This window comes from Sturnus vulgaris, chromosome 14 (assembly GCF_052056855.1).
Source record: "Sturnus vulgaris isolate bStuVul1 chromosome 14, bStuVul1.hap1, whole genome shotgun sequence".
NCBI lineage: Eukaryota > Metazoa > Chordata > Aves > Passeriformes > Sturnidae > Sturnus > Sturnus vulgaris.
The window spans coordinates 3870314-3886045 of NC_142256.1; the positions used below are offsets into that span (position 1 = coordinate 3870314).

The 15732-nt window shown below is 49.9% G+C and overlaps 1 protein-coding gene across 1 annotated transcript; it reads left to right on the forward strand.

Annotated features, from left to right (window-relative positions):
• The first annotated feature begins 525 nt into the window (after nucleotides 1-525).
• On the forward strand, nucleotides 526-15169 carry LOC148222096 (uncharacterized). The gene is made up of 10 exons (XM_088173020.1): nucleotides 526-682; nucleotides 1389-2843; nucleotides 3619-3711; nucleotides 4275-4379; nucleotides 4939-5048; nucleotides 5810-6004; nucleotides 10050-10212; nucleotides 12245-12410; nucleotides 13886-13980; nucleotides 14719-15169. The coding sequence occupies exons 1-10, from the start codon at nucleotides 526-528 to the stop codon at nucleotides 14802-14804; spliced, it is 2625 nt and encodes an 874-aa protein (XP_088029146.1). The 3' UTR covers nucleotides 14805-15169.
• The last annotated feature ends 563 nt before the right edge of the window (nucleotides 15170-15732 follow it).

Here is a 15732-nt window from a genome sequence, read left to right on the forward strand (position 1 = left end):
GAAGGGTTTGAAAATAGCCTATTTAGTCACTGGGGTTTCAAGAAAGCTGGAAAATTCCATCTGGAAGGGAGACTCTGTGTGTGTGTGTGTATGTGTGTGCACCGTGCCTGCCCTGTTTGTCTGCAACAGTGGATAAGAAACGTCCTGGAACGGCTCAAAAATACCTTGTGGCTTTCGTCTGGATGTTTGTTGGTTTGTGTCGGGCTGTTCACGCCTCTCCATCTCCAGCAGCCTGGAGAAGAGGGGACAGCAACCATCAGCACCACCTGCAGCGCTTTGGGGCACCTAAACATGTTTTTGCCAGGAATCCTGGTCGCCTAAATGGGTTGTGTGTGTTTTTTCTGGAGAGGGCTGCGGAAAGCAGGCACCTCAAGCGGTGCTTTGAATGGAGCCTTTGTCTGGGGCGTGGAAACACCTGAGCCTGGCAGCAGCCCGGGGCAGGGGCACGGCTCTGAAGGTTGGCCAGGTGCCCCAGGGGAGGTTGTGGGGGCGAGGGCTGACTCTGCTGTTTTGTCTGGAAGGGCCATGGCGAGCTCCGAGGGTTTCGCCGCCGTCTTCTACAGCGAGCCCGGGGTGCTGGGGCTGCTGGGCAACGTGGTCAGCGCCTTCCTGCTGTGCCTGCAGAACTTCACCGTGGCCACCACCGGCCTGGGGCCTCGGGCAGCAGAGCAGGTCCTGGCAGGTGAGTGCTGCTGCTCGGGGTTGAGCATCCCCCAAGATCCTTGAGGGTCGGCCCCCGTCGCGGTAGGGGCGGGTGTGAAGTACAAACAGGCACAGCACATTTCAGTAAGTTAATATTCCATTTATTACAACAACCGGCTGTCTCTTATACACCCTACAAAGTTTACACTTTACTCACTGGCTACAATAGACCAACATAACGTTCATTGGTGTAAAGCCACCTACGCCTCTGTTTTCCACAAAACTTTCCTAAAAATTCTTTTCCCAACTCAGGTTTCTTCTTGCTTATCTTCTTCTCCTTCTTCTCCTCTTGGTCAGAGAATACTTCTCAAAACAAACCTCATTCATTAACCCTCTGTAACCCACAGACCGGGTCCTGCTATGGTCCCCGTGGGGCAAAGGGCACCGCTGGTGGGATGGAGGGGAGGTGTGGGCTGTGTGCATCGTGTGTGCTCCAGGGGATGGCTGCTCCTCCTTCCCCAGCCACCGTGCCACGGATTCCGTGTGCCTCTCCCTGCTGGATCCAAGCTGTCCTTGGAGCCTGCTCACCGAGGGGCTCAGGGGTCATACACCAAAATTTCCCACAACGGTGGGCAGAGGGGCGGGCAGAGGCCACGGGACCTGCTGTGGGGTGTGCCCTAGAGCTTCCTGCAGCTCCAGCCTTTCTGTGCTTGGCTTCACCCCCGACCCTTTCCTGCCCTCCTCAGGTGTCCACCTCATCCTGATCGGCGGCTTTGTGCAGCTCCTGGCCGGATTTCTCGCCTTCCGCAAGTACGACCACCTGGGAGGCTCGGCCTTCCTCACCTTCTCTGCTCTGTGGAGCAGCTACGGGGCCACCAAGGTCCTGTCAGCCATGTTCCCCTCCCCGGAGAACACAACACTTCCCTCTGGGAACGCCAGCCAGCTCCTGGCCACCAGCACCGCCCCGCTCTCGGCCAGCCAGAGCGCCGTGGCCGGGCTGGTGGCTTACATCGCCATCTCCTTCATCCTGTCCTTCTGCTCGGCCACCGTCAGCTACATCATGCCCTTCATTTTTGGGGCCATCGCGCTGGCGCTGGGCTTCGAGGCCGTGGCGCTCTTTGGGGACTGGGCCCTGGTGGTGTGCGGGGTCCTGGAGCTGGGCATCGTCCTGTGCGGGCTCTACGGGGCTGTGGCTCTGCTCCTCAAGGGCATCACCCAGAGGTACGTCCTGCCCGGCTTTGGGCACCCCCTCTTCAACGTCCTGCTGCTGGGATCGGCACAGAAAAGCTCCTCCAAGGCCCTCGGGGAGGAGAAGAAGAAGAACACGAAGTACGCGGAGCCGATGGCGCTGGGGAACACCTGCGACGCCGTGTCACCTTTGATCTTCGCCTTTTACTTCTTTGGCTACGTGGAGACCTTGTGCGTGGCAGCAGCGTGGATATCCATCGTGTCCGGCTGCCAGCTGCTCTCCAGCTTCTACAGCTACCTCCGAGGGGATGGCTACCACACCACCAAGTTTGGCGTGCACAGCCTGCTCTGGCTGGTGATGTCCTGGGAGGAGTTCGTGCTCAGCGCCGTCCTGGGGCCGCCGGCGGCTCAGGACGGCAGGATGGCCATGTTCGGGCCGTGGTTCTTCCTGGCCACGGCCTGCCTGCTGTTTGTGATGTCCACCCACAAAGACACCCTGGAGATGGTGCAGAACGCCTCCTTCATCCTCCTCACCTCGGCCTTCATCCACCAGATCCCTCTGCGCGGCGCCCGGCCCTTCCTGGGGGCCGCCTGCGCTCTCTGCGCCGCGCTCTCCCTCTACGCCACCTTCGCCAGCCTCATCAACTCCATCGGGGAGAAGGCTCTGATTCCCGTGGGAGCCCAGGCCGTGTCCAGCTCGGCTCTCCAAGCCACGCTGGGGGCTGTCCACACCTGGATCTCCAGGTCCAAGGACATCGCCAGCGGCACCGGCGCTGCCGTGCCGGACGCTCTGTTCTACATCTGCAATGGGCTGGCTGCCGCGGCCGCCGTGCGGGGCAGCGTGGGCGAGCCGGGCTGGCAGCAGCTCTCCATCCCCGCCGTGCTCATCCCAGGAGCCCTGGGACAGCTCTTTGTGTGCCGCATCCAGGTGCGGGGAGGGAAGAGGTTTGGATCCGTGCTCCCCTTCTGCTACGCTGCCTTCTGGGCAGCCTGGAGCTGGCTGCGCCTGGCAGGTAAAGCACGGGTGGGGGGTTCCTGCTTCGAGGGGTGTTCCCAGGGAGTTTCACATTGATTTCTCCGGTGAAATTCCTCCTTTCAGGAGAGTCAATGGCATCAGGTTTACTGGCATTCCTCCCTGGAAAAAGATAACTCACAAATCGCTCCGGTTCGCACTCCATTGCTGCGGGCATTTGGTGCTCGCAGCTCCAGGAGTCCAAGTTGCGCCTTCAACTCCAATAAAAGCCAAGATTTCCCTGCAAAAACATTGTGAGACAGGGCTGGCTTTGGGCTGTTACCTCAGAATAGCAACTCAGGAGATGCATTTAGGCAGTGGGAGACTCCAGGTTCTGGATTTCTCCTTTGGGAGCCTGGAGAAGTTTATCCCAGCTCTCGGAAGCTGAGCCTGCCTTTTACAAGCTGCATTTTGCTCCAGGTGGGCAGAGTGTTCACACAGCCTCTGTGCCAGGCACTCTTAAAATGAGCACCTGTGGGGAAAGTTAAAGCTGTGGCTTCGGACGTGTGGCAGGAGCTGCCCAAAGCATCCAGCCAGGCCCTGAGTATTCCAAGCTGGAGGTAAAATCCAGAGCTTTTTTTGGAAAACCGTCACCAGTCCCACAGCGAATACCTCACTCTGCGTGGCAGCAGCAGCCAGCGTTGGTGAGGGAGGGTTTTTGGGAGGCCACCATCCATCAGCTGGAGCTGTGGGAATCCCAGCCGAGGCTCTGCCACTCTCCTGTCACGCTGCTCTCCGTGGTTTGCTCATAACCAGATGTGCTGCTCCCGTTTCAGGCCACTTGCTGCACATCGGGGCGGGGAACACCGAGGGATTCACCGCTGGCTCCGTCGCCTTTTTGGTGCTCAATGCTTTTTTAATCATTTTGGGTAAGTCTCAGAACCACGTGGGATGTTTATTGAGGGGCATCTGGGGTCAGATCACGAATCCTCCTGCGGTGGAGACGCACCGGGGAGGGAGGCTCAGCTCTGCCTGCTGCTCTGATGAAGCAAGAACGGAGATGTTTTGCCCACAGCCAGTAACAGAAGCTGAGATGGGCTTAGGAGAAGCAGCCCCGAGGGAATGGAAGAACATTTCAAAGAAAATAAAAGGATCAAATCAGGTGAAAGTGTTCTTGCACTGGCACCAACCCACAGCCGCACTCCAGCCCAGCTGGTGTAAATCAGAACCTGCTTGGCTGCCGGGGAAGTGTTTTCCATGTGAGCACAGTGTCCTGGCAGATGGAGGGTTTGGCAGCGTGTCCGTGGAAGCTGAGGGCTGAACAGCCCCTGGCTGTGCCTCTTTGTTCCTCCATGGGCAGGGCAGTCGGAGCTGGGGCTGCTCAGCTCAATCAAACCAGCCTGGGTTGATTTAGGAACTCTTCTGCTGCTTCACGGATGTTTTATGGGCCGTGCTTGATGTGGGTCCCTCTTGTTTGTGTTTCTTTCCACAGCTTCCTCTTTCAACGTGGTGCTGCTCTGCCTGACCCTGGCCATGGAGCTCTTGGCCGTTTGTTTTCTGCTCTTCACACTGCAGAACCTCCCTTTGCCATTTGAAAGTGAGTTTTTGGGGAACCTGGACGTGAAACCTTCACCCACAGAGCGCAGGGAGTGGGTCCCGGGTTGGGAAAATCAAGCAGAGTGCTCCTCTTTCCCTGGAAGTCTGGGGTGTGTGCAAGCATGACTGGAGAAGGAAATCTTTCCTCCTGTCACCCCCAGGGCCTTGAGCTTCCAAATAAACCCAATACTGCTGGATCAGAGCACCTCTAGAGGTTCTGTCCAGCTCCACTTCTCAGTGGATGCTCCCTGGGGTGTGGGATGAGCTGAAGGTGCCACCACTGTCCGTGGCTGGAGTTCTGCTGAAGCTCTGAGAGTGACAATTTCAGTTTTAATTCCCTGGAGTGCTGTGGCAAGGGGATTAGCAGGAGCTTTTCCACCAGGGCTTTGTCACCACAGAATGGAACCACAGCACCATGAAATCCAAGCCACTGAGTCCAGCCCCTGACAAACCCCGTCCCCAAGTGCCACATCCACGCTGTTAAATCCCTGCAGTGACAGGGATTCAATCACCCTTTCCTGCCTCTGAATCTTTGGGGATTTTTTTTTTTTTTTTCCCAGTCGCGGTGTTGAGCATCCTCAGCATCATCTGCTTCTATGGAGCTGCAGCCTCGCTCACCAACTGCATGTTTGGGAAGGACCTGCTGGTGATGGGACCTCCTGTGCTCACAGTGAGACATCTTGGCGTGGTGCTGGAGCTTCCTTGCTCAGAGGGGAAATTCTGGGGCCTTCAGAGCAGATTCCCGTGGGATTTCCCTTCTGCTGAATCCCTTAGTGCTGTTTGGAGTCCTGGTCACAGCACTTAAAGAGCTCTCTTCCATCAGGAATAACAGTGGAGAAAGGGCAGGGGTGGTCTCCAGGCTCCCGTCTTGCTGCTGGGGAATCAAGTCCAAGAATTCCTCACAGACTGGAGTTTTAAAGCCATAACCTTGGGAGCAGGGAGTTTGAGAAGTTTCCCAGACGGCACAGCAAGAATTCCCCATGTTTTCTTAACTTCAAACCCCTTCTGCCATCTGTCTGTCCAGGGCAATTCCCCCAGTCCAGGGTGATGGATCTGACAGCTCCAATTCCTGCTGCAGAGAAACATTTCCATTAAATCAGCGTTCCATGGGAATGCACTTGGAACTCCATCCTCGTCTGCATTTTGGGTTCCCTTAGGTCACTTTGGAGAGCGTCCATTTCTCTGGGAAGCTGTTCTGGGTGGATTCATCTCCTCTAATTTTAGGATTTAGCTGAAATTTTAGGATGCTTCAGTCGAAATGTCCACCCTGAGCTGCTCTCTTTGACTTTAACAATTGGAATCCCTGTCCCCTGCTGTGGGAGAAGCATCCCTGGAGGTGCTGCCAAGGGATCACAGCAGGATCCCCGCACTCAGGCTGATTAAATCCTGCCCCACATTTCTGCTTATTTGTTGCTTCCCGGTTCCTGGCAGGTCCAGAGCTCCAAGAAGGACAGGGAGGAGCCCCTGCCCTGCGTCTGCCCCAAGTCCCACCTCACCAGTGGCCTGAGGACCATCGCGGAGCTGCTGAACACGGGGGCCGTGTGCGGGGTCCCCACGGACACCGTGTACGCCCTGGCTGCCTCCTGCAGGCACCCTCAGGCCATCGAGAAGGTCTACAGGATCAAGGTGGGAATTCGGGGCTCTGTGTGCTGCCCCTGGGCTCCTGCAGAGGCAGAGAGGGGAGCCCCTGCCTTGAGCAGCCACAGCATCAGTGTAGGGGCTGAAATGAGGGATGGGGCACTCCGGGCTGGCTCCTTAAAATGATATTTATTGTACCCAGAGGATTCAGTAATTCACAGGTCAGGGGTGACAAAAGCCAAGCCCACAGGTTTTTTAGCATCAGCTCTGGGTTCATCTCGAGCCACTCCAGTTCTGGTTACAATGCATTATAAACTTTTATTTTAATACATGACAACCAATCAATGCCTTTACTATTACCTATAGCCTATCATAACTACTAACATTACCATATTCATGTTATTATTTTCCAGTCACAAAAAGTTAATATGTTACAGTTTAAGCTAAAAGTTGTTTTTCAGTTTTCTTGCAGTGGAAAATTCTGAGATATTTTCTTTGCTTGCAACATTGGCTTTTTTCTTTGTCTGTGAAAATCTTTTTGCTTGGTAAAAACATCTTTTGTTGGAGGTGGGTTTATCCTTTGCTCTGAGCCATAAAAACCCTTTCTAGCCCACTTGCTCTTTGCTTTCTTAGTTATCCACTGAGACTGGCTCAGCAATTCTTTGCTTCTATATCAAAACTTGCTTTCATTTCTATTCCTTCTCCAGATTCTACATTCAAAGATCTCTCTGTTACACACACACATCTGTGAGCCCTTCCTGTCAGATCCTTCTCCTTCCCAACAATCAGGGACCATTTTTTGAGGGTTCAGCCCCTCTGCTCCAGGCTGGAGCACTGAGAATTAGGCAGAGACATCCCTGGGGATGGACGAAACAAAAAGCAATGCTTAACATTTATTATGCTTGCAAAAATAATAGAAAAAACCCCCAAACAAACTAGTTTATAATAAACAAAGCCAAAACTTGCAAACAGGGTGAGGGGTACAAGGCTACCAATAATAAATCCAAATCTTAAACCAACAAAATGTAATTTTGAAGTCTAAAATGTGCCCAAAAACCTAAGATAAAGTTAAAAAGTTCAAGTACAATGAAAAGTTTAAAAGCCTCCAGCAAAAACCCCCAACAACCCCTAAATTAAAAAAGCACAAACACAAAAAAGCTTTTGGTTCATTTTAGTACAAAGTAAAAGTAAACAAAATAAGCAAAGCTAAAACATAAATATGTATTAAGCGAATTGTATAATCCTAAACTTCTAAAAAATAAATAGAACAAGAAAGTTTCCAAGTGCATGCTTTAAAAAAAGCTATCCCCCGTGCACCTCAGCACCAAATAAATGCATGCCTACTTTATAGCATTAATTTATCACGAATTATAAAATCTTTTTCCTCTCATCAAGAGCACAACCCCATAGGGGAGCAGCCTCTGACAGGAGGGTCCAAACCCCTCCTGTGTTTGCCCTCGGTGCCTCACAAAGTGCTGAATCAGAATCCCAGCATTCCCCCAGACTTTTGGAGCCATCCAGGGCTGGAGCCGAGCCCGCAGTTTGCAAAGCTCCCGGCCCAGCTTTTGCAGCCTGGCCCTGTCTGCTGCCCATGAGGCAATTTCCTGCACAGGGAACCATAACAGACGATCTCAGCAGTGGCACAAAGGACGTCTCTGCCCTGGTGCCAGGGCTCAGCTGCCCTGCCGATGAGGGAATGCAAACAGAATGTAAATACATGCCCGGCTCCTGACTCACTGATGGCACTGGAGGGCTGTGAGCTTGGTTATCCCCACGTTGTGGAGGGAGCAGAGAGCATCCCCAAAGATGAAAACCTCTCTAGAGCAAGCCCTGTGTTCACATATTGAGAAAAATAAAAAAATTACAGCCTGAAAAATATTCCAGGCTGGAGCTTCTCAGCTCTGTTCCCAACCCATGAGCTGGTCCAGCTCAAGGCCAGGGAGAATTTCTCCCAGGGTGATCATTTGGTCACAATAAAAAGGAATTAATAACAAAGATAGAACCCCTGTTGTGGTGTGTGCCCAGGCCCTGGCAATGGGGTGTCTTCTCTCTGAACCAATCACCTTTTCTCTGCTCTTGCTATAAAACCAAGTGTGTTTCTGAATAAACTTGGCTCTTTCTTCCTGTCATGACAGACGCCCATGTAGCTGTGCATCTTATTTCTGCCTCACTTAAAGGGTTAAAACCCCTTTCCACGGCTACAAAGCCCCATGGAAGAAAATATCTTAAAGATAATAAACTGTTTGTTTAGTGATGAATTCCAAAAGGAATTCAGCCCCTCTTTTTGTAGACCCCTCTGTTATCTACCTGTAACATTAGTGGTTCATTGGCCTTTAGTATCTAGAGGCCAGTTTGGAATCCAAAATCCTTCGTGGATTGGTTAGAATGTAGAATTCCCTTGGTAATTGGTGCAAAATGCAAAACCCCCAAAAGACATAAAAATCCCCTTGATTATGCAAGACTGGATCCCTTCACAGAATAAACTCTGGAATTGTGCCTCTGCCATTCAAGCAGAGTCCAATGCAAGCCAGATTCAACCCAGGCAAGGCTTGGAAGTGTGTCCTGTCACTCAGGGCTGCTGGGGCAGTCTGGGGGATCCCACGGGGACCCCAAAACCCACCAGGGACACCCCTCCTCTGCTTTTACACCGAATTCATTTCACCAGGCTCCTTCCAAAGCGCTGCAGGGGAGATCACAGAGATGTTGGTTTGTAGAGGTTGAGCTCTCTGTCCTTCATCCCATCACAAATTTGTGTTTGACCTTGGCTTGCACTGTTGGGAAGGAGGAAAATTTAACAGAAGAGTTTTATCGGATGTACAGAAGGTTCTATAGGAATGAAAGCAAGTTTTGATATATAAAAGATGCTTTTAGGGCCAGGTGTTGCTGAAACAGCTGAGAGAACAGAGGTTTAATCGAGTTAGAAGGAGTTTTATGACTAAAGTCCAGAGATTAAGCAGCCTTCAAACAAAAAGACAAGTCTTCTTTAAATGACATGTTTTCCACCAAGCAAAAAATCATAGGTGGAGAGAAAAATGGTTTTTACCAAAGCTAGAAAAAATTTCCACTGCAGAACAAGTCCCAAAGTTTAACATGCAACTATTAACTCAGATAATTAGCTAGTCACTAACATCATGTGGTAATTTTAGCAGTTTGGATGGTTATATGCAAATGTGGAAGGGATTGTGTGTGATGTTGGTTGGTTGCTATGTAATAAACTGAAAAAGAGATTCAATGCTTTGTAACACGAACAGAAATGGGGATTCAGGACACACAGCTTGTCCATAGCCAGCAGCTCTGGGCTCACCCACAACCCCCAGCTGCTGGAATCTCATCTGCAATAAACAGAATTTTAAGAGCCCTCTGAAGCCTCCATCTCTCCACCAGGTTCATACATTACACCAGCAGAAATTTGGAAAAAATCAAACCCCTGGTGTGTAAGATCCCAAAAATGCAGATACTGAGCAGAGCATCATTATCCCTGTGATGGATGTGATTAAACAGGGGGAACTGGATGAATCCCTCAAATTCCCAAGGGGAGGTTGCTGCTCTGGCTCCTCTTTAATTTATTTCCTCTTTAATCTGAGCTGGGGCATTGTAGTGGTTTTGGTTCATTAATTTGAATTTTTTTGGTTAATGTACTAATTTATGTAGTGGGTTAAATTGTCAGTGTGTTTATTAGAATTTTTAAATTTTTGTTGTGAGATAGAATTAGGAGGAAGGTAAAATAGGTTTAAATTTTAAAGGGTATAAAGAAAACTTTCATTATAAGGAAAAATAATAAGAATCAGAGTAAAATTTCAAGACCACCTTTTTCTTTCCTTTACAACTTTTTTTTAATATATTAATTACATATAGAAACAATTTAGTCAGTCTACTATTTTTAAATTTTCAAGAAGTCTTTACAAACCACCACAGGCATCCACCACAGCTCAGCATTTGTGCAGACACAGCACCTTCCCTGCCTGGAGCTCCCTGGGAAATGCACAAACCAGGATCCCAGCAGCCTTCGAGCTTCTCCAGGCAAACTTTCCCTCTTCACCTCATTCTTCATCATTTCCATCTTTTTTTTTTTAATTATTATTATTTTTTTCAGGACAGACCTCAAGAGAAGCCCATCTGCATCTTTATTTCCAACCTGGAGCAGCTCCGAGCAGCTGCCCCGCCCATCAGCCCCCTGCTCTGGGAATTCATGGAAAATGTTTATCCTGGTGGCATTGGCTGCATCATCCAGAAGGGAGAGTGGCTGAAGAAGTTGGGTGAGATGAGAAGCACGACCCTTCTGTGCCCATTTTGTGTTTTCAGCACAGCCTTTCCATCCCATTTCACGTTTTCATCATGACCCTTCCATCCCCATTTCATATTTTCAGCACAACCCTCCTGTCCCCTTTTCATATTTTCAGCACAATCCTTCTGTTCCCCTTTTGTGTTTTCAGCATGACCCCTCTGTCCCCCTTTCATATTCTCAGCAGAACCCTTCCTTCCCCCTTTCACATTTTCAGCACGACCCTCCTGTCCCCTTTTCACATTTTCAGCACGATCCTCCTGTTCCCATTTCATATTTTCAGCACGACCCTTCCATCCCCATTTCACGTTTTCATGACCCTCCTGTCCCCTTTCGCATTTTCAGCACGGCAGGTCTGCAATCCCAACCCCCTCTGGGATGTGATGGGGAGAAATTTCGGTTATTTCATCCCAAGAATTTCCCCCTGGCGCTCCCAGACGCTTTGGAGGCCGTTGAGCAGAGGGTGTTAATCAGCGGGATTGACTCACAGGGATTGGGGCCAGCAGGATGAGCTCTGTGACCAGAGCCTGGGAGGGTCCCCCTCTGCCAAGCCCCCCACTGCTCACCAGGAATGAGCAAACCAGGGTGGGGCACCCAGGAGATGAGAGAGCTCCGTGGTCATCCCTGCTCAGCCTCTGCCTTCCCAGCACGGGCAGGCACTGGGAGCACTGGGCTGATTCACCCCTGCCCTGGCAATCCGTGGAAATAGCACAGGATGAGGGAACTGGAGCAGCTGGAGCACAAATCCTGTGAGGAGCAGCTGAGGGAGCTGGGAAAGGGGCTCAGGAAGAGGAAAGGGGGTTCAGGGGGAATTCTGTGCTCGGACAGGAGGGGACAGCCAGGGAGTTCCCAGGGAACAGGGACAGGATGAGAGGACACAGCCTGAATCTGCACCGTGGGAGGTTTAGGCTGGGGAAAAAAATCTTCCTAGATTTTTCACCCCAGAAAAAAAAAAAAAACCACCTCAGAAAGGGTGATTGGGCACTGGAGGGGCTGCCCAGGGAGGTGTTGGGGTTTTTGAGTGAAAAAGTTAAAATCACTGGTGTGTAGTTTGGAATGGAATGGAATGGAATGGAATGGAATGGAATGGAATGGAATAGAATAGAATAGAATAGAATAGAATAGAATAGAATAGAATAGAATAGAATAGAATAGAATAGAATAGAATAACCTTGGAGTCCTGAACTATCTGTGTTTTCTGACACAAAAGAACACTGCTTTTGACCTGAGGCCTTGGGAAAAGCTTCCAAATTTGAGAGACAGAGTTAAAATCACTGGTGTGCAGTTAGAACAGAAGTGTGTAATATCACATGGTGAAGGGTTTGGAATTTGGGGTTTTAGAATATTAATAGGTATGGGACAAGATGGAGATTTTGGGAGTTGTCTCTTCTTCCTTCTTGTTCCTTCTTCTTAGTTTTAGGTAGGAGTTTTTTTGGTTGGATAGAAGTTACCACAGTGTGGGTCACAGGAGTTTGGTCATTGGGTCAAAAGTAAAAATAAGTATAATAAAGTATAAAAAAAGTATAAAGTATAAAAGTATAAATAATATTATAAGATATAAGATACAAGATACAAGATACAAGATACAAGATACAAGATACAAGATACAAGATACAAGATATAAGATGTAAGATATAAGATATAAGATAAAAGACATAAGATACAATTTATAAGATATAAGACAATATATAAGACATAATATATAAGCTATGACATATAAGATATAATATGTAAGATATAAAGATTATATAAATAATATTAGCTTTTAATTGGATAGTTAGGCTTTAAAAGACCTTGTAACTAACTGGGTCCACCTCCATTTCTCACTTCTGGCTTGTTACCTAGAAGTGTTACAGAACTTTCTGCAGTTTAGATAAGATTTAATAAACAACCAAGTCCAAACAAGAAAATCCATCTCTGGTGCTTCTGAGTGAAGGCAGAAATAAAAAAAAAAAAGCAGATAAACACTAATATATGGTTTCACTAATAATCCTCTGTGCTTCCAGGGGTGGGAGCAGGGTACAGCAGGGTGGGAACCCAGGACAGCATCATGATCCGAGTGCCCGACCTGACGGTGCTGGTTCATCTCATCGACATGACGGGGCCCCTGGCCATCACCTCTGCCAACCCCAGCGGGGAGCTGGACAGCACCCACCACGACATGGTCATCTCGTGAGTGCCTGCACACACACAGTCAGGGAGACAGGGAATGGCAGCTTGGAAATTCCTTCCCAGGCCTGGATTTCTCCTGACTCTCAGCTCCATTCCCAGGCTGACAAGCTGACTGCAGCTTCAGTTAGGGAGGAGTCTCCCAGGGTGACAACATGGTGACAAACAGAGTGGAATTCATCACCAACATTCACCCCTGGTGTCTGTCCCGTGGGACACATCCTGAGGTGCTGTCCCAAGGATGTCCTGTCCTGTCCTAGCTTCAAATAACATCATTTAAATACAGAATGTCTGTACAATAAATTGGCTTTTTTCCCTCTTTTTTGCTGTCCTTTCTCTCTCTTTGCAGCCACTGCCACCCTCGGCTCCTCTGCTGCTTCCTTTGGTGTCCTGTAGGTGTTCCCACCCTCGGAGTGAGTGGTGGAAATAAGGCACAGCTACACAGCCTTCATGATAGGAAAGAGACGAGTTTATTTTAAAACACGGTGTTTAAGTGGAGCCTGTCGCGATTTTAAAGACAGAATAAAGTTGATTGGTGCAGAGAAAGTGACACTTTTGTGGTTACTGCACTGCTAGGACAGGACAGGAGCTCATTGGGAAAAACATCCTTGGGACAGCACCTCAGGATGTGTCCCACGGGACAGACACCAGGGGTGAATGTTGGTGATGAATTCCACTCTGTTTGTCACCGTGTTGTCACCCTGGGAGACTCCTCCCTAACTGAAGCTGCAGTCAGCTTGTCAGCCTGGGAATGGAGCTGAGAGTCAGGAGAAATCCAGGCCTGGAAAGGATTTCCAAGCTGGAATTCCCCAGCTCTCTATAAATGTGTGTGTCCACACACTTTTTCTTAGATCTAGACACGTATCCAACAGGTGTCTTTATCTTTGTTGTTAATTTTTCTCTTCTGATTACATTAGAGGAAAGGAGCTAGCTTTGGGAAAGAACCCTAGCTAAGCCTGAGAAAGCTGGACTGGAAAAAACTCTCACAGGAGGCTTTTCTGGGCCAGTGGCCACAGTCCTGCACCCAGGACTGTGGGACACATATCAAGAAAGTAAGAAAATTACAGCCTGAAAAATATTCCAGGCTGGAGCTTCTCAGCTCTGTTCCCAGCCCATGAGCTGGTCCAGCTCAAGGCCAGGGAGAATTTCTCCCAGGGTTATCATTTGGTCAAAATACAAAGGAATTAATAACAAAGATAGAACCCCTGTTGTGGTGTGTGCCCAGGCCCTGGGAATGGGGTGTCTTCTCTCTGAACCAATCACCTTTTCTCTACTCTTGCTATAAAACCAAGTGTGTTTGTGAATAAACTTGGCTCTTTCTTCCTGTCCTGACAGACGCCCATGTAACTGTGCATCTTATTTCTGCCTCACTTAAAGGGTTAAAATCCCTTTCCATGGCTACACAGGACAAGCCCAGCAGCAGGTCACTGCTAGGTCTTTGAAGGGTTGCTGTTGTTGTTTTTTTCCCCCCTCCACAGGCGCCTTGGCCATCAGCTGGAGGGTGTTCTGTGTGATGGAGAGTCTGACGAGGTGGTGGCGTCCACTGTGGTCAACTGCACAAGGATTGATGAAAGTGAGTGCTGGAACCACCCTGTGTGTGTCAGCAGTGGCGTTTTCCTGGGAGCTTTCCATGCCTCTCCCAGTATCAGTCTGGCAGCACGGAGCGCTCCAAGAGTAACAGCTCCTGAGTGCCTGGACGTTTGCAAACATGTTGATGAAGAGAAGCAAACAAAAGATGTCCTGGGAGGACCTGTGTGTTGACAGGGAGCAAGGCAGGAGGAGAAACCCAGTTGTGCAAGGAAAATCTGCCTTGTTAGGGTGAAAAGGCTCTGAGAGAGAGGGTGGGAACTGCTGGAAGGGGGTGGGAGATGCTGAAGGGGGTGGGTGATGCTGGAGGGGGGTGGGAGATGTTGGAATGAAGTGTGGGAGATGCTGGAGGAGGTGGCCGCTGTTGGAAGGAGGGTGGGTGAGGCTGGAATGAGGGGGTGGGTGCTGTTGGAAGGAGGGTGGGTGCTCCCTCAGCCCACCACAACGAGGGTGGTGCAGGAGCTTGCCCACAGTGATTCAGCACATGCTGAGGTGTCCTGGGTGGCTCTGGGCTGACATTTGAGAGGGATTCATGAGTGGAAAACCAAACCCTTAAACAAAGTGTGAGGTCAGCGTTCATTGGTTTTACTTTCTGACTTTTCATTTTCTGGTCCTTCCACACAGTTTTATTTTGGGTGGTTTTGCTGGTGAGAGATGTTCCCTAAAATTCCTTTCTGTGCCCCTTTGGGGATTGTCCTGACGTGTTCATTCCCTCTCTGGGAAGGTGGCATCACCATCGTGAGAGAAGGCTGCATCCCAGCAGGAAAAGTGATGCAGATCTTTGAGAAGGTGAAGAACAGAGTGGTCTGAACCGAAGGATCCTTCCCTGAGCAGAGGAGCAGAGGCTGCTCCCCCTAAAAATACGAGGTGTCCCAGGTTTTGCTGGAGCACGTGGCCTTGGGAGAGCCATTCCTTCTCTGATCCAGCTCTGAGCTCCTTGGGAACGGCAGCACTTCCCCACCTGGGGCCTCTCCTGGGGCCTTTCTGCAGTGATTTATTATTTATCCCCACTAAGAGCCTGGAATATCCAGGAGAGCTGCCCAGGAGCTTTGCTGCAGGAATTCCCAGAGCTCCCGTGTTTCTGAGGTGCAGTGGACTGTGAATGCAATGTTTGTGCATCCCCCTCCTCGACACTCAGATCTGTGCATTTGAAAATCCTAAAACCCACTAAATAAATGCTCTTTCTGGAACACAAAGCTTTGAGTTTGGTTTGATCTCCACCGAGCTCTTCAACCTCTCAAAATGGCAAATCTCCACGAGTGAACACCAGAGGAAGGAATGAATGCAGGGAGGTGAAATTCTGACAGAGAATTACAGCAAATATCTCATCACTCACCCCATTCCTTCCCAGCTCATCCTGGGGCTCTCAGCTCCTTGAAAATGCAGAGGAACTTCTGTGAGCATCCACGGCCAGGCTGGGGCTGCTGAAGGTTTGGAGTTTCATGGGCTGGGATGGATTGGAAGGGATCCTCAGCATCATCCCCCTGCCCCAGGGCTGTCCCAGGACTCCAGAGGGGCAGAATTTCCTGCCGAGAGCAGAGAACAGAACTTCCCTCTGTGCCAAAGCAAACAAACCCCAGGGGGGAGCCAGGGATGAGGGAATCCACTCGCTAAAGACAAACCTCAACAAAGGAAACAATGAGTTAGACCCGAAGGCATCAAAACACTGCGAGGTGCGTGACACATGGGAGGTTTTCTGGAATGTTTTTCCCATCCCGGAGCAGTGTCCAAGTGGGAG

Excerpts from the sequence above, each read along its gene's own strand:
- LOC148222096 (XM_088173020.1), top strand. The coding sequence starts at position 526 with ATGGCGAGCTCCGAGGGTTTCGCCGCCGTCTTCTACAGCGAGCCCGGG. Across the intron at positions 4,380-4,938 it reads CCTCCCTTTGCCATTTGAAA|TCGCGGTGTTGAGCATCCTC; the intron begins GTGAGTTTTTGG and ends TTTTTTTCCCAG. Across the intron at positions 5,049-5,809 it reads TGGGACCTCCTGTGCTCACA|GTCCAGAGCTCCAAGAAGGA; the intron begins GTGAGACATCTT and ends GGTTCCTGGCAG.